This window comes from Artemia sp. Qi Xiang Cuo, chromosome 4, assembly GCF_049724085.1.
Source record: "Artemia sp. Qi Xiang Cuo chromosome 4, ASM4972408v1, whole genome shotgun sequence".
NCBI classification, from domain to species: Eukaryota; Metazoa; Arthropoda; class Branchiopoda; order Anostraca; family Artemiidae; genus Artemia; species Artemia sp. Qi Xiang Cuo.
The window spans coordinates 39,219,414-39,235,880 of record NC_142797.1 but is presented as its reverse complement, the minus strand read 5'-3'; the positions used below and the strand labels follow the sequence as shown (position 1 = coordinate 39,235,880).

At 35.0% G+C, this 16,467-nt stretch overlaps 1 protein-coding gene across 1 annotated transcript in view; it reads right to left on the bottom strand.

The window, feature by feature from the left end:
• Positions 1–14,224, bottom strand: part of LOC148953098 (facilitated trehalose transporter Tret1-like) — a 71,523-nt gene extending 57,299 nt beyond the window's left edge. The window contains exons 1-2 of the mRNA XM_089088301.1: positions 14,142–14,224; positions 5,679–5,775 (exon numbers count right to left, since the gene is read on the bottom strand). Coding sequence (XP_088944427.1) covers positions 5,679–5,754 — 76 coding nt within the window. The 5' untranslated portion in view covers positions 5,755–5,775; positions 14,142–14,224. The remainder of the gene's footprint in view (positions 1–5,678; positions 5,776–14,141) is intronic.
• Between the last annotated feature and the right edge of the window lie 2,243 nt (positions 14,225–16,467).

Below are 16,467 nucleotides of genomic sequence, written 5' to 3'. Positions count from 1 at the left end.
TTTGCGATGGGGTTGTAAGACAATAGGGGGGGTTAGGTTTTGAGGGTAAAGGAATATATTTACATTGACTATAAAGATTGTATGGTTTGGGGGGGGGGGGTTGAGGGTAAAGGAATATATTTACGTTTTGTATTGAGTATGGTTTTTTGGGGGGGGGGGGGATTGAGGGTAAAGGAATATATTTACATTGAGTATAAAGATTGTATGGTTTGTTGGGGGGGGGGATTTAGCTGGAAATATAGAGGGAGGGAATTTATCGAAAAAAGTATTTCTTTTTGCGATGGGGTTGTAAGACAATAGGGGGGGGGGGTTAGGTTTTGAGGGTAAAGGAATATATTTACATTGACTATAAAGATTGTATGGTTTGGGGGGGGGGGTTGAGGGTAAAGGAATATATTTACATTGACTATAAAGATTGCATGGTTTGGGGGGGGGGGGTTTGAGGGATAAGGGAATATATTTGCGTTTTGTATTGAGTATGCTTTGTGGGGGGGGGGGTTTAAGGGTAAGGGAATATATTTACATTGAGTATAAAGATTGTATGGTTTGTTGGGGGGGGATTTAGCTGGAAATATAGAGGGAAGGAATTTGTCGAAAAAAGTATTTCTTTTTGCGATGGGGTTGTAAGACAATAGGGGGGGGTTAGGTTTTGAGGGTAAAGGAATATATTTACATTGACTATAAAGATTGTATGGTTTGGGGGGGGTTTGAGGGTAAAGGAATATATTTACATTTTAGCTGAATATAAAGATTGTTTGGTGGTTAGGTTTGTTGGGGGGGGGGGGTTTGAGGGTATAGGAATATATATACGTTTTGCATTGAGTATGGTTTGTGGGGGGGGGTTTGAGGGTAAAGGAATATATTTACATTTTAGCTGAATATAAAGATTGTTTGGTGGTTAGGTTTGTTGGGGGGGGGGACTTGACCGCGTTTGTAAACACATCGGAAGAGGGGACGACAAAGTAATTATAACCCTGCGGAAATGTATTGTCAAAACATAGCGGGTTAATAGCTAAGAGATATGCAGAAGTTGATAAGGCTTACAGAAAGGCCAAATTTATCAAAAGGGTATTTCTTTTTGCGGTGGTTAGGTTTTGACGGTAAAAGAATATACTTACGTTTTGCATTCAGTATGGTTTGAGGGTAAAGGAATATATTTACATTTTAGCTGAATATAAAGATTGTTTGGTGGTTAGGTTTGTTGGGGAGGGGGGGTTTGAGGGTAAAGGAATATATTTACATTTTAGCTGAATATAAAGATTGTTTGGTGGTTAGGTTTGTTAGGGGGGGGGGTTTGAGGGTATAGGAATATATATACGTTTTGCATTGAGTATGGTTTGTGGGGGGGGGGGGTTTGAGGGTAAAGGAATATATTTACATTTTAGCTGAATATATTGGAGGATGTCCAAGGAAAATTTTTTTGTAAATAAAAATGCACTTACATTGCTAATTGCGGCTGCCAAGGCCTCAAGCTCATCAATTATGTTAATTGTTCTATCCATTGTCAGGTTGTTTGCACTGTGTCAAAATACTTTCTGTTAATTTAGTCACATTGCATGTCCGTTATATACGAAATCTCAAGGGCGAATTGTTATGTAACGGGGAAAACCATATGTAACAAGCCCTCTGATTGGTTGAGAAGGGGGATGTAACCGACTCGCTGATTGGCTGAGAAGGAAACACGTGATCTAACTGTTTCCGGGAACTCGTAACATCTGGCTCGAATAACAATAACAAATACTATTTCTGGATCATAACATCCGCCTCGAACAGGAAGGAAGTGTCATTAACTGTTTCTCGGAACCTCATAACATCTGGCCCGAATAACAATAACAAATACTATTTCAGGATCATAACATCTGCCTCGAACAGGAAGGAAATGTCATTAACTTTGCTTCGAACGACAACAACATCTGGCTCGAATAACAATAACAAATTCTATTTCCGGATCATAACATCTGCCTCAAACAGGAAGGAAGTGTCATTAACTTTGCTTCGAACGACAACAACATTGACCCCATTAACCACGTGTTCTCCCTAATGACTCTATTCAAAACAACAACAACATTGACCTTGGCATTTTGGCTCGAAAACAACAACAACATTGACCTTGGCATTTGGCTCGGAAACAATAACAACATTGACATTCGCTGAGGGCGTGCCAAAAACACAGCTGGAGAAAGAGGTCATTGACCGATTACGCAATCATTCTCCCTAATGACTCTATGCCCATATATGGTGTGCTGACAGCATTAAACTAAATTGTAGATGGCAGCAGGGGTGACTCGTGGGAGTCGGACCCCCATCTCTACTATTATTGTGTCAATATCCAAAGTCTTGTAATCTGACCAAGCAGAATTTTACTCCAATTTTCTTTTGTAAGACCTGCTCACATTTATGGACATCGCATGAAGTTTACATAGAAACTGCATCGAAACTAGATAAGATAGTTTTCTCTGCTGTACTTTGAAATTTTAACTTCTCAACAGGTTCTATAGAATTTGTTAGATAATATTTCTGTGTACTTAAATGAGACTTGAAAATGGTGGCTAAGAACTTTCCTACACCTGTAGCTGGAGAACCATAACATGCTACAATAGGACGTACTGGAATATCTTTCTTATGGATTTTAGGCAGACCATAAAACTTTGGGGCTGAATATCGTTTGGGGTAGAATTTTCTGTACATTTGAGGGGTAATTAGTCTACTATTTTTGAAATTTCTAATTCTTTTCTCAACTGCTGTGTGTATTTATCTATGGGATCAGTTTTTATTTCTCTGTAGGTATTTTTATTCATTAGAAGGGTATTTGCTTTCATTTAAGAATCTGCAGAATTCATAATTACTACTGTGTTACCTTTGTCTGCTCTTGTAATTACTGTGTTTTTATACTTTTTTAAGTTCCGGGGGATTTTAATTTCTTTTTTTGACTGAGTTGAAAGCGACAAAGATGGCCTATAATCGAGAATACTCTTTACAATTTCATCTCTGAGTAGGTCTGGATTTTCAACCTCCCCTTGAGAGCTAAAGCTAGCAGACTCCACGCCCATAATAATTTCTGATTTATTTACGGTTGTTTGAGCCATTGCAAATTTTGGTCCTTTTGAAAGAATACTTAGCTCCTTGGATGTAAAAACCTTAGAAGATAGATTTTCCAAAGGAGGGCCAGGACAAAATCTAGGCAGAAAAATCTGTTTTTGTTGAAACTGTTGAAATTCCAATTTTGAAAATTTCTCCGATAAGCGAGTTTTTGCTAAATGGAAAATGTGTCAGAAATACCTTTGTGAGATATGTAATATTTGGTGAAAATTTTGAACGGATAAAGTCTGATATAATAAAGATTTGAAATCAAATATTTTATTACTAAGGACGTCTATTTTGAATCTGTGGTCTATTAAAATATGTGCTGAACTTTTGTAGCCCGTTCTCAGAGTAAACGGGCCTTCAGATTACTTGCCTAAATGTAGGTTAAAATATAAAGAGTGATGACGGATTCAATGCCTTTTGCAATTTTCTACGAAGTTGCATTGACAAATAAGATTTGCAAGTTTTTTAACACCCCCAGACACAATATGTTTTAACTTCTCCACACACACACCCCATAAGCCCTGAGGGATTTTGGGGGAGTGTCCTCCTCAAAAATATAATTTATATCTTGAGATCAACGATGCTGAACAAAATGGGTATCTCAAAATTTTGATTGGATGTGTCTGGGTAAAGGCGGGCGTGGTAGGGGTGTTAGTTGCCTTCCAATTACTTTCGACCATTAAAAAGGGCATAAGCCACTCCAATTTCCAATAGAACGAGCCCTTTTTGAAGTTTCTACGACAACTCCTTCGATACAAAGTGCCCTGGTCTAAAGGAAAAATAATATAAAAAAAAATAATACATTATGCCAACATCGTTCTTTACTTAGGCAGTGCTATTGTGCTGCCAATGATTACAAACAATTTTGTTTGAATCTAAAAAAATATATATATAGTGTAATACTCTGATAGGTAAACCTTAATCTGCCTTGTTATTTAGATTTTGTTCTTTCTCTGTTGTTGATGATTTACAAAGAAAGAACTCACTACCCGTAATAGCTTGTGGTCATTGTTATTTATGTTCGTTTTAAGTTTGACACCTGTAGTCTTATCTGTTATCGTTACTTTAAATATGATTAACCATTTTAGTTTTTGCGCCTGTTGGGTTTCAATTCTTGTTTGATAGTAATATCTGTTTGTTTGAGTTCAAATTATGAAGCGACTCTATTCAGCTCGTCTATGGTTTTTATGTGACTGTTTATATTTCTTTGAAAAAATTCTTTTTGCGGATGCAATTTTTAAACTTAATCCGGGATGCAGCGGTAGCTAGCAACAAAGTAAAAGACAATCAAGCCCCATACTTAAAAAATAAAATAGCCAATAATTTAAAAAAAAATGGCTTCAGATCAAAACACAATGCATACTATTAAAACCACATTGTCCAAAACCCGTATAGAGGAAACAGTCCCTTGGCTTGAACAGCAAGGAAAATGCATTGGCTAGTAAAGCTACAAAACTGGCAGATGCCACGGTATTTGGTATCGACAGCATCGTTTTTTTTTTTTTTTTCCTTTCTCTGCAGCTATCGTGACACTGGAGCATCGTAGAGAACTGCTTAATGGCTCATTTGAAAGGAAGTTGATGGATTGAAAACCTTTCATAATTAAAAAAAATAATTTTTTTTAAAGAATCAGTATTTTACGAAAAAATGCTTTTTTCGTCTATGGTTTTTATGTCACTGTTTATTTTTCTTTGAAAAAATTATTTTTGTGGATAAAATTTTTAAACTTAATCCGGATTGCAACGGTAGCTAGTAACCTGGTAAGAGACGATCAAGTCCCATACTAAGAAATAAAATAGCCAATAACTTTTATAAATAGCGTCAGATCAAAACAATATGTATACTATTAAAACCATCTCGTTCAAAACCCATATAGAGGAAACTTACAGTCCCTTAGCTTGAACAAAAAGCAAAATGCATTGGCCTGTAAAACTAAAAAAGTGGCTGATGCCACAATATTTCGTTTCGACAGTATCGTTGGTTTTTTTCGTTCTTCCTTTCTCCACAGCTAGCTGTTTAATGACTCATTTGAAAAGATGTATTTAAAAACCTTTCGTAATTAACGAAAATAGTTTTTAAAATTTATTCAGTATTTTACGAAAAAAAACACATTTTTGTATAACACTGGAGTAGCAAATGTTATCAACATCATCTGGCATACGAAGATCAAAATAAAATTTTCAACATTATCACAAAATCTTATTTGTGAATCGAAACTAGAATAATTCCTGATGACTTTTATAGTTAAGAACGAACTCTGGCCCTTAATAACTGAAATACATCAGGGTTTCAGGGTGGTTTAGCTAAAGACGTATATAATAAAGAGTGAACTGTAGCCGATAGTAATTGAAATATTAAGATAAATCACTGTCTAGATGATTATCCAACACCTTTAACTTTTGACATTATCAAAGTTTCAGCGGTAGCTGCAACCTAGTAAAAGACGACCATCAGGGTTGTAGCGGTAGCTAGCAACCTAGTAAGAGACGATCACGTCCCATGCAATAATTTAAAAAGGGTATATACGAGAAATTAAAATCGAGTCCTCTGCAACTTGAATTCATAAAAAAAAATTTTTTTTTGCTACTTACCAGCGAAAGCAGCAAAAAGCTGAGGGGTCAGTTTTGGTTTTTTGTCTTCCTGTTCGATTTCTTCGCAATGTTTCATTTTGAAAGACTATAATACAGCCTGAAATAAAATTGTTGCATTAACCTAAGAAGTATTATTTCCTGTTTGGTATATTTTTCAAAGCCTTTGGTTTTCCAAGCTTGGTTGTTTAGTCAAATAGTTCAGTCCAAAACTACTGTATCTATTTGTAGCTATTTTCAAAAGATGTCCAGGGATATGCTGAACAGAATTTAGACAAACTGTGTTTACACTGATCGTCAAATCGGCGCATTAGCAATATCCGAGGAACGACTTAGGCCTGAGGGTATTACGTTGAAACTGTCAGGGCATGTTGAAGAGTGCATAGAGGACAAAAAGCTCCCCCCCCCCGGAAATGCTTTTTAGATACCCCTGTCCTTATCACTGATAAAAAAAAAATTAAATAGCCACTTTGTTTAAAATAATTAAAAAGCGTAATAACTATGCCTCGAGGATATAATGCCCCCCAAAGTCCCTGAGAAAAGGGTTTTCAAAATGTAATTCATCCATTGTATAAATACAGGGATTATAATTGGAAAAGAGGAAATGTTTGATCCTGGTTTTTGTCAGAAAAGACTAACGGTACCAAGGGGATAAATTCAGTGACTCTAGAAGATGGTTGGTTGACTAATTCAAAAGAAACTATGTGGATGCAGGCTATCAAAATGACATATTTGCAATATCTTAGGAGAGGTTAAGGGTATTAAATTGAAACTTTCAATACCACTATTGCTACCATAACTGTGACTGCAACTCCGACTACTGGCGACTTCGACTATGACCATTTGCAAATGGGAATACTTGTAACTTTGACTACGACCACTTATGATAGGGACGGTGACTACTGATGGCTCTGACCACTTGCAACGACTACAGAGACCACTTGCGACTACAACTACTTGTAACTGCGGCTGTAACTACCTGTATGTATTAATATGACTATTTGCGAACGCAAATACTTGCGAACACGTTTACTTATGGCTTTGACTGCGACTAAGTGTACCTTCGATTACCAGTGCGACTATTAGTGACTACGACTGCTAGTGACTCTGAGTGTTTGCAGCTGTGACAACTTGTGACTTTGACTACTTAGAAATGCGAACATTTTCAATTTTACCTACTTGCGACTGCGACATTTTATGAGTGTGACCACAATTATGTATGATTAAGAATAAGAATTCGACTCGACTGCGACTGTGACTACCTGTAACGTTGACTGCTTATAACCATAAGTACGAAAACTTGTGACAACGAGTGCGACAACTTGTGACTGCAACTGCTACTGCTTGTGACTGTGACCACTACTAGTAGTACTGCAGATAGTACTACTGCAATTGCGACTGTTACTACAAATAAACTGCATACTTAGCATATTCTTAAAAGAGAATAAATGCATCCTGCTTATCAAAACGGCATATTACATCTAGGTTGTCAAAAATGCTTATCTTCGATATCTTACGAATTGCTAAGGTTATTAAGTTGAAAATTTTACGGAATACGATTAAGAGACATGTCGCAATGAATCAAAAGAGACTAGGTGCATCTGATTCGTCTAAAGAATTTACCTCTGTGTATTTATGTTTATCTTAGGAACGGCTACTGATATTAAATAGAAACTTTCATGGAATGTTAAGGGGGATGCAATATTCAAAGAACATTTAGGGAACGGTATCAAGTATAAACATTCAGAGATTGTTGCGGGTGATGTTGTTCTTAAAGACACTATGTGCATCCCAGTTATTAATGGGTGAGCTACAATATCTCAGGATTGGCTAATATTATTAAGTTGAAACATTCAGGAAATGTCAATTGGGATGCTAAACTAAATCAAAAGAAACCATAGGTACTGTGGCTGTCAAGATAACACGTCTGCAGTATCTCAGGAGTAGGTATGGGTAAAGTTTGAAGCTTTCGGAGAATATTGAGGGGAATGTTGAACTTAATCAATATACAATTATGGGTATCCTGGTTATCAAAAGGCGTAGGAGCGATATATCAGGATCGGCTAATTATGTTGAGTAACAACTTTCAGGGGATGTTGATCTAAATCAAAGGATACTTTGTAAATTCTTCCTGTTAAAATGGTGTGTGCAATAATTGAAACACCTCAGGATAAGGTAAGGTTATCAAGTTGAAAATTTCAGAGAATAATGAGGGGGATATTGAATTCCGCTTAAAAGACACTATGTGCATTCCTGTTGTCAAATGGGCATATTTACAATATCTTAGGATATATCACACGGCAATATCTTTAGGCTAATGAAATTTAGTTGAAACTTTCAGGGTCAACCATTAGAATCATATATTTTAATTATTACGTCGAAGATGGAAAAACTGGAGAGCCATATTAAACTTAATTCCAACAGAATATGTTATTAATACTAAAAAAAAAAAAAATTAAAGAACAGAAAAACCCCAAACCAAACAGAAATTAAAAAAACGATTGCATGAATGAAAAAAGTCTCAGATACTGATATAGATGTATAAATAAACATTGAAACGAGTAAAAATTAAATAATTATTTAAGTCAATTTAAAACGAACAAAAACTACTACAAGCAGGAGTTCGGCTAATGCTCCCTTTCCCTCCCGTAACCGTAACAAGTTCTAAGGCCTATTCAGTCATTTGCACTTTAATGAACTGTATCATAAACATTGATTTTGACTTTGAAAAAAAAGGTAAAAAAAAATCTTTAATTGCTGTGTTTCCAGAGATTAATGTTAATTCATAGTAAATATGCAGTGTATTTTAGTCAATTATATCTAGTCATCTGGATTATTATGGGGATTTATTTTTATTTGTCGTCGATATTTTAAAAATCAAAGCAAAAATTTTTAAAATACAAACACTTTTTAGTAAAACACTAATAACGCAATAAGCCTTAGAACTTTTATGGTTAGGGGAGGGGGGGGGGGAGGTTGTAGCAGCCAAACTCCTGTTTGTTGTATTTTGCTCGTTTTAAGCTTGACTTTAATATTCAATTTAATTTTTACTCGCTTAAGATCAATTTACAAATCAATTGCAGCATCTGTTATATTTATAATTCATGTAATCATTTATTTTAGTTTCTACTCGTTTTGGGTTTTATTTATTCTTTAATAATAATTTCTGTTTTTTCTTAGCTTGAATTGTATAAGACTTTATATCTGCTGTTCTTCACTTTATTTTGCAAAACTTTTCATTAATATACATGTATGGACAACTAAGAGCTCTATCTCATAGTGCAAATTATGTCCGTTTTTCTTTCTTTTTTTTTAAACCCAAAAATAATGAAAAAGCTCCAATACAGTTTAAAAAAAAATTCCGCAGCCGTTTAGGTATAATTTTGTAATAATAAATTAAAGCATGAAAATAGGGTTCCAAGACGCTTAACACCCTACTTCTTCTAACAAAATTCCTGTCTCAAATGGTATGTTATGGTCTTCCTTAAAGTAGTACACAATACCTATCATAAGCAGCGCAATAGCGATGCCTGCATAAAGGGTGATGTGGCTTCCAAATATCTTGTTTTCTGCAGGCCATTTCGTATGAAAGAGGTGGTCTTAAAACTTTGAGTGGGGCTTATTTGATTAGACATTGAAAGTTTTAGTGCCATTCTTCAAAGTCACAAGTGACTGGACACACTACCACACAAGTGACCCCTCTTCCATGCCCAGTCCTCACTTAATCCTTAAAGACATTCGACACAAATTTTAGATAGTCATTTTGTTGGAAAAAGTCGAAGGGTTCAAAAAATATATCTTCTTGGAAGACACTGTCCTATAGCCCCTGGGCCAAAGGACATAAAATATGCAAGTTGCACATTTTCTAAACATAAGTTTTTCAATTGTGAGAAGAAAATAAGATCTAGTTTGATATTGAGTGTACAATTAGTATGGAATTTTTCTGGGGTGATTCTCTGCCTCAAAGGTCCGAACACTTTTTTGGGGAAGGGATAGCCTTAGAAATAGGCCAAAAACTTGTTGTTTGTGATTAGATGTATTTCGGCCATGCTTTTATGGTATCAATTGTTATATGAAGATTCCCAATGTTTACCAAGAGCATACTCTGGAAACATAACGCGCCCTCCAGTAAATCGAGAGAAAGTATGTGCACCTGATTCTTCTGATTGTTTAGATTAGCTCAAGTATTGGCTAAGGGATTGAGTTCGAACTTCAAGGGAGCATCGAAAAAGGGGAAGGAGAGTCGAATGGAATATAAATTTTGAATTTTAGAAAGGAGGCAGAGGTAAATCCAAAGACAGTATGTGTATCCAGTTAGTCAAAATACCATGTCTGAAATACCTAGGGAACGGCTTTCGGGACGGAGTTAAGACTTTCAGGCCCTTTTGGGCAAAGGAAGGTGCGGAGGAGGGAACAAACTAATTCAAGTTAAGTGTTGAAGGGAGGGAGTAGGGTATAAATAGTTTTTGTCTCAGATCCAAATAAAAATAATATTTTTGCGCTATAAGCTCCAACCAGATTCATGCATGGCTAAGCAGTGATATAATTCAAATCACTTGACTTTATGTGCATCCAGGCTATCAAAACACCACATCTGCAATATCCTGGGAGTGGAAATAGGCTATTGAAAAATTCGATTCAGAGTTCTAGTACTCTTTTTAAGAGTCAAAAGAGGGAGGACTGTCAAGTGGACTTTAAACTGTGAATTTATAAGAGTAGGAGAAAGGCGAATTGAAAAATACTTTGTGCATCCATTTCATCAAAATATAATTTTTGGAATATCTTGGGAACACCTTTGGGGATGGAGTTGAAACTATCAGGCAATTTTGGGAAACAAAAATGGATGTAAGAGGCAAGGGAAATCCAAATTTAATACTGAGTGGAGTGGAGGGGGTAAACAGGTTTTGTCTCCGATTCAGACAAAATACGTGGTCAAGCAGCGAGATAAATAAAAAAACACTATGTGTTTCCAGGTTGTCAAAATGGAGTATCTGTATCATGGTCAAAATGGAGTGTCTGTATCATGGTGTCTGTATCGTAGCTGCAACCTAACAAAGAGCGAACAACAGCCCACAGTAACCAAAATTTAAACAACGCGTTTTTAAAGAAAATGCCAAGTGAAAAACAATTGCCATCTAACGTTGATTCAGCAATGATTACAATTATTTCGGTTTGTCTTAAAAGTAAAACTTTATTGCAAAAAGAAATTTATGGTGTTTTTGAAGAAAAACTTGAAACCCCTCGAAAATGGCTTCAGATCAAAATGAAAAATTTACCCTTGGAATCCACATAGTCGCATACCCCATAAAGGGAAATTACACCCCCAAACCTTGAACAACAAGGAAAGTCACTTTTTTGCATATGTACCACTGATCTGTCTCCCGATTTTGTTTTTCCAGGGCTAGCGGTTTACCAGATCATCATAGTGAGATGCCTAATGGCTCATTCAAAAGATATTTCTCACATATACGTGTGTTTTATTAGTTCCAGCATTTGTAAGTGTCATAGGGTACAAAAATGGCATTCTGTGCCATTTCTCAAGGGGTGGGGCTAGTGGGCTACCTAAACATCATAAACAGATGTTTTATAGCTCCCATAAAACCTATTTTTCATATCTACATTTTTTATGTAGATTTTACCAACTGCAAGTACCAAATGGCACTAAAAATGGCACTATTGGTGCCATGTCTCAAGTGCAAAAGCTGAGGCTATTGGGCTACCAGAACTTCTTAGAGAGATGATTAATGGCTCATTTGAAAGCTATTGCTAACATCTACTTGCTTTTTATCAGTTCTACCATCCGTAAGTGTCATATAGCGCTAAAAAGGGCACTTCTGGTGTCTCTTCTTAAGTGGAACAGCTTGGAAGCATAAAACTGTACCATTGTAGTAATTATGGTCCATAACCCTTAACTGGAGATTTATCAGAACATCTCCCGTATACTTCCCCTCCCAGCCACCTTAGTAAGTCCCATTAGTCCGTTGGGAGTATTCACTTTGAACTCTTTAACACCGATGGTCAGCCGATGTTAAAGCTCGCAAAATGATTGTTAAAATATCGGATGTTCTTAAGAGGAAGAAATTCATAGAAAAACAAATAATTGAATCTCAAAATTCTAAATAGCTATTCCTTGACGTACCCCCTTCTCTCCTTCTGTTCTCAAAAGTTCAGTATCATCATATATAGTTTAGTGCTCTCATCTCTTTATAATAGAAATTTTTATTAACTCAGTGTTTTATAATTGCCAATTACAAATGTGTTTGCTGAATAAGCTCCAAATACTTCGTTTTTGGTGATGACATTACTCTTTATAGAATTTGGGAAAAGGGATGTAACTCATACAAATATGGTCCTACAAGAACAAATACGTTGAATTTGATTATCAGCCACCGTAGTTCAGTTACTAGCGCGTCAACCTTTGAGTCAGAATGGCAAGGGTTAAGTTTTTTAATCAGGATTTTTTTTTTTCAATCTTGGTTTTGTGCCTTATACACGATTATTTTTCAGCTAATTCATTATTTTTGTTAACTGTATGTGAATTGTAAAATGTTACATACACTATTTTTGGAACAAATTACGCCCCGGACCCAACCCCTTGTCACTTAGAGGCTGAAAAACTGCAGGCATATGGTTATGGAACCACTCAAAGTTGTGTATTCAAAGAAAGATCACTTAATTTTATATTTATTTATTCGTTTTATTTCCTTTTTTTACTATTTAATAGACGGAATAAAACTATTTGTAATGTATATAGAGAAATCCTAACACTAAGATTCTATTTTTTCTGTGATATTTTTCTAGTTGTCAGGTTATTTTCTATCTTTTTCTTTTTATTGCTATTCCACACCTGTACCCCTAAAGTTTTTTGGTGTTTATCAGGGGGCCGGGGGTGGAGATGTTTAGTAAAATAAGCTAGACATACCCACATTTTACTTTGGTATTGAAAACCTTAAAAATCTTCTTTAGCAAAATAGTTACTCTTTCCTAACTGTCGAGGTTGCCAACCTTCAAAAATCGTGTAAACCATTTTGTGCAGCATACATATTTTGGCATTATTTGAAAAACGATCAGAAATGAATAATGTTTTTCAACTGAAAATAAAGAGCAACATTAAAGCTTAAAACGAACAGAAATTATTCCGTATATGAGGGGGCTTTAACCCCCCTGAAAAAAATAAAAAAGATCATTGTAGTGTTGCTTCTGCAGTAAATTAAAATTAAAAACGGGCAAAGATTAATTTTAAAAAAACAAAATTTTTGTGGGAAGTAAAGAGTGAATTTGAAACTTAAAACGAACAAAAATTATTGCTTTACGGTCTATCTAGCATATATCAATAAAACTAGTACGAATAAACCGAACAATCATACTTACCTATTTTTGCAGGATTATAGAAAACTAGCGCTTTACTGAAAACACAAAACTATATAGGAGTTTTGGTACAGTAAAAGCAAACCGATTAAGGACACTTTTTAAAGTATAAAAATAAAACATTTTAGGATTGTTGCTTAATTTTTCTTTTCGTTTAATTTAGTATCACTTCTGCACAAAGATTGGCTCTCGTTTTGGTTCAGTAAAGGACATGTCATGATTGGTTTGTATACAAATTCGAAGTGAGACCATCTTGATAGCATTAGGACTATAGACTAGCTTTAAAATTTTTATCATAACTTGAAATTTTCTGTTGTATAGAGAGAAATTAATGGACGTCCAGAGTTCATATTATGGCTTATTTGATCTTCATTTCGAGTAATACTAAAACGTATTTATTGCAATTTAAGATTATATATTGCTCTCTATTGGTATTATAGCTGGCGAAACCAAAATGTTACCTGATAAATCAATCCAATTTTTTTGTGTGTTGTTCAGTGACTTTGCGGCTATTAAAAAAGTATTTATTTTTAAGCATATGTTTTTAAGATAATTTTAATCGTAATACTAAAAGTTATTGATATCACAGCTGGTGTAAGACTATAAAACTTTTATAGATCAGTTTGTTGTTGTCAGGCTAGGTACTCAGTTTTAACTAATAAATCAACATTCTTGTTTTTTATTCTTGGTTTTTGTGTTTTTAGTAAGGCGCTAGTTTTCTATAATACTACACACATAGGGAAATATGATTATTTGGTTCATTTGTACTAGTTTTATTGATATAATTATGTCAGATAGACTGTCAAGCGATAATTTGTGTTTGTTTTCTGTGCTGAAGAACAAGTTGAAGCTTTCAGGCATTATTGTAGAAAGGAAGAAGGATAGTGGAACAAGGGAAATACAAATCAACTGCTGAGGGAAGGCGAGGGGGCTAAACTTTTTTGCACTATAAGCTCGTAAGGAACTTCACTGTTCATGCACGGTAAAGTAGTGAGGGAAATAAATATACACTATGTTCTGCCAGGATTTTAAATAGTTAAGCAGACATGATTATGAACATGCATGTGGATTAATAAACACTGTAATCTTACCACTTACCAGAATTATAGCTAGATTTTCTTTTGAATAAAAATCAACATTGGCAGAGAAACGTTAAGGTGACTAAACCTATATAGTTTACATATACATAGATGGTTAACGGGTATCTACTAAAAGAAAATAATTTAGGAAGCGTCTTTATTTTTTTTTGCCTTTTTACGATGCCAATAAAGTGTCAAAAGTTTTAATGTAATGACCGATAAAACTTTGTCCCATGTAAGTGGCTTCTATGACCTTACGCTGTGAAAAATTCGGGACGCAGTAAATTTTAAAGTCATGTCCGAGTATCATGGAATTTTTTATTCTCAAATTTGATGCCCCGATATAATTATTACTTTCACTTGAAGAAAACTAGTTTTCTGTTTAATTAACAAAAAATGCTAGTCATTATGGTATAATAAGTTAAGTTTTGCCGTTATATGTGATCACGTGGCATATTGGAAAAGCATTATCTGTATATCGATCTTAATTAATTTAGGAAAACACTTTTTGCGTTGCTTATTCTTTTGCTTAAAAATAATTAGTTTTGATTATATGAGCGCTGAACATGTGATTAACAAACATTAGAGAGACCCAAAACAACAGATCCTATCCTTATGTTTTGAAAAATCTTCAAAGTATCCCAAATTCTATAAGAAAAAAAAAAAACACACACACACAATGCTGCTTATGATTTCTCGCGTAAACTTACCCTTCCTGTCTAATATTTCAAAGAATTTACTGCTAAAATATTTACTGCTGACTACCCAGTTTCGTACGTCTCCCAATTTTTCACTTTTCAGAAATTTACAGCTATTTTACATCTCCTGCATCATTAACACTTTTAAACTTCTTTTATATTTGATCGTTTCTTTCCTGAGCTTTGTGATTTTTGTTTTCAGCTCTTTTGACTCTGTTTTCAATTTACTTTCTGTTTTGTTGTTGCTGTTGATGTTTTAACGTTTAAAACTGTTTTGACGTACAATTGTTTCAATTGACGCACAAACTGTTTTCACTGAAGTGCAAATGACATTCCTGCCGTTTAGAGGTTTTGAGACAGAGGGAAGGGGAACTCCAGTACCACTCTTCTTTGTAAATCTTGATTAGCCTTGAGATAATTTTTTTTTAATAATGGGGAAGGTGTTGTCAAATGCAAATATACTCTGATCTATAAAGGCTTAGAGAGTTATATCCTTTCTCCTATTTGTGATATCGTCTGTACATTTTAAGCTAGAATTGATTATTCATTGTAATATTTATTTGCTCTTAATTTTATTTATTCATTGACGGTAATTCTTTTCTTTTTCAGCTTAAACTATTATAAGACTTTACATCTGAGCAATATAAGACACCAAAAGACCATGGCGCCCATAGCCGCTACTCTTTTCTATCTTTAATAGCTTAACGGCGATGTCATTTCTGGCAAGTATTTTAGTAGGCCCGCTCAAAGTCCCCATTGAGACACTCGCGCCCTATAGCCACTACTCTTTTCTTCTTTAGTAGTTTAAAGGCATTTCCGGCAGATGTTTTAGTGGATCCACTCAAAATTACCATTGAGACTATTATGAAGATAGCCACTACTCTTCTTGTTTAGTAGTATAACAGCGATGTCATTTCCGGGAGGTGTTTTACTAGCCCACTCAAGGTTCCCCTCTGTTACGAGCAGTAATATAAGGGTCGTTATTAGTATCACTGGTTTATTTTGAGAGGCTTCCTTATAATCCTCGATGTCTTTTTTTTCATTGTAAACCAGAAGGTGCATACTTGGTTGCCATGGAAACTCATAGTTTCCCTAAAACAATTTTCTAGAAATATTTGACAGCTGTAAGATTTGAATCTGAGATCCTAATCAAAACTGGGTGGCACACTAGCCAACATAGCTATCAAGCCGTTTTTAGTAATTTATTCTTAGCAATACAATCCTATGGTTATTCAAAATTCCGCATAGAATTATGCAAATCCTTCCTCTTGGTCCTAGAAGCAACTCAAGTTTCAGAAGAAGTCCTAAGAAAAGATTTAGAGGAAATTGAAATTTGTTCAAAGGGGGTAAAGAGTGAAGCTCTGGAAAGTGTTGGGTGAAGGAGGAGCTTGTGCAGTCATTTTTAACAGTTGTAAAAACATCTTCAAATTATCCAAAATTCTATAAGAAGAAAAAAAACACACACACACACACACAAAGCTGCTTATGACTTCTCGCGTAAACTTACCCTTCCAGTTGAATATTTCAAAGAGTTTACTGCTAAAATATCTACTGCTGACTACCCAGTTTCGTACGTCTCCCGATTTTTCACTTTTCAGATTTTACAGTTCTTGCATCATAAACACTTTGAAACTTCTTTTATATTTG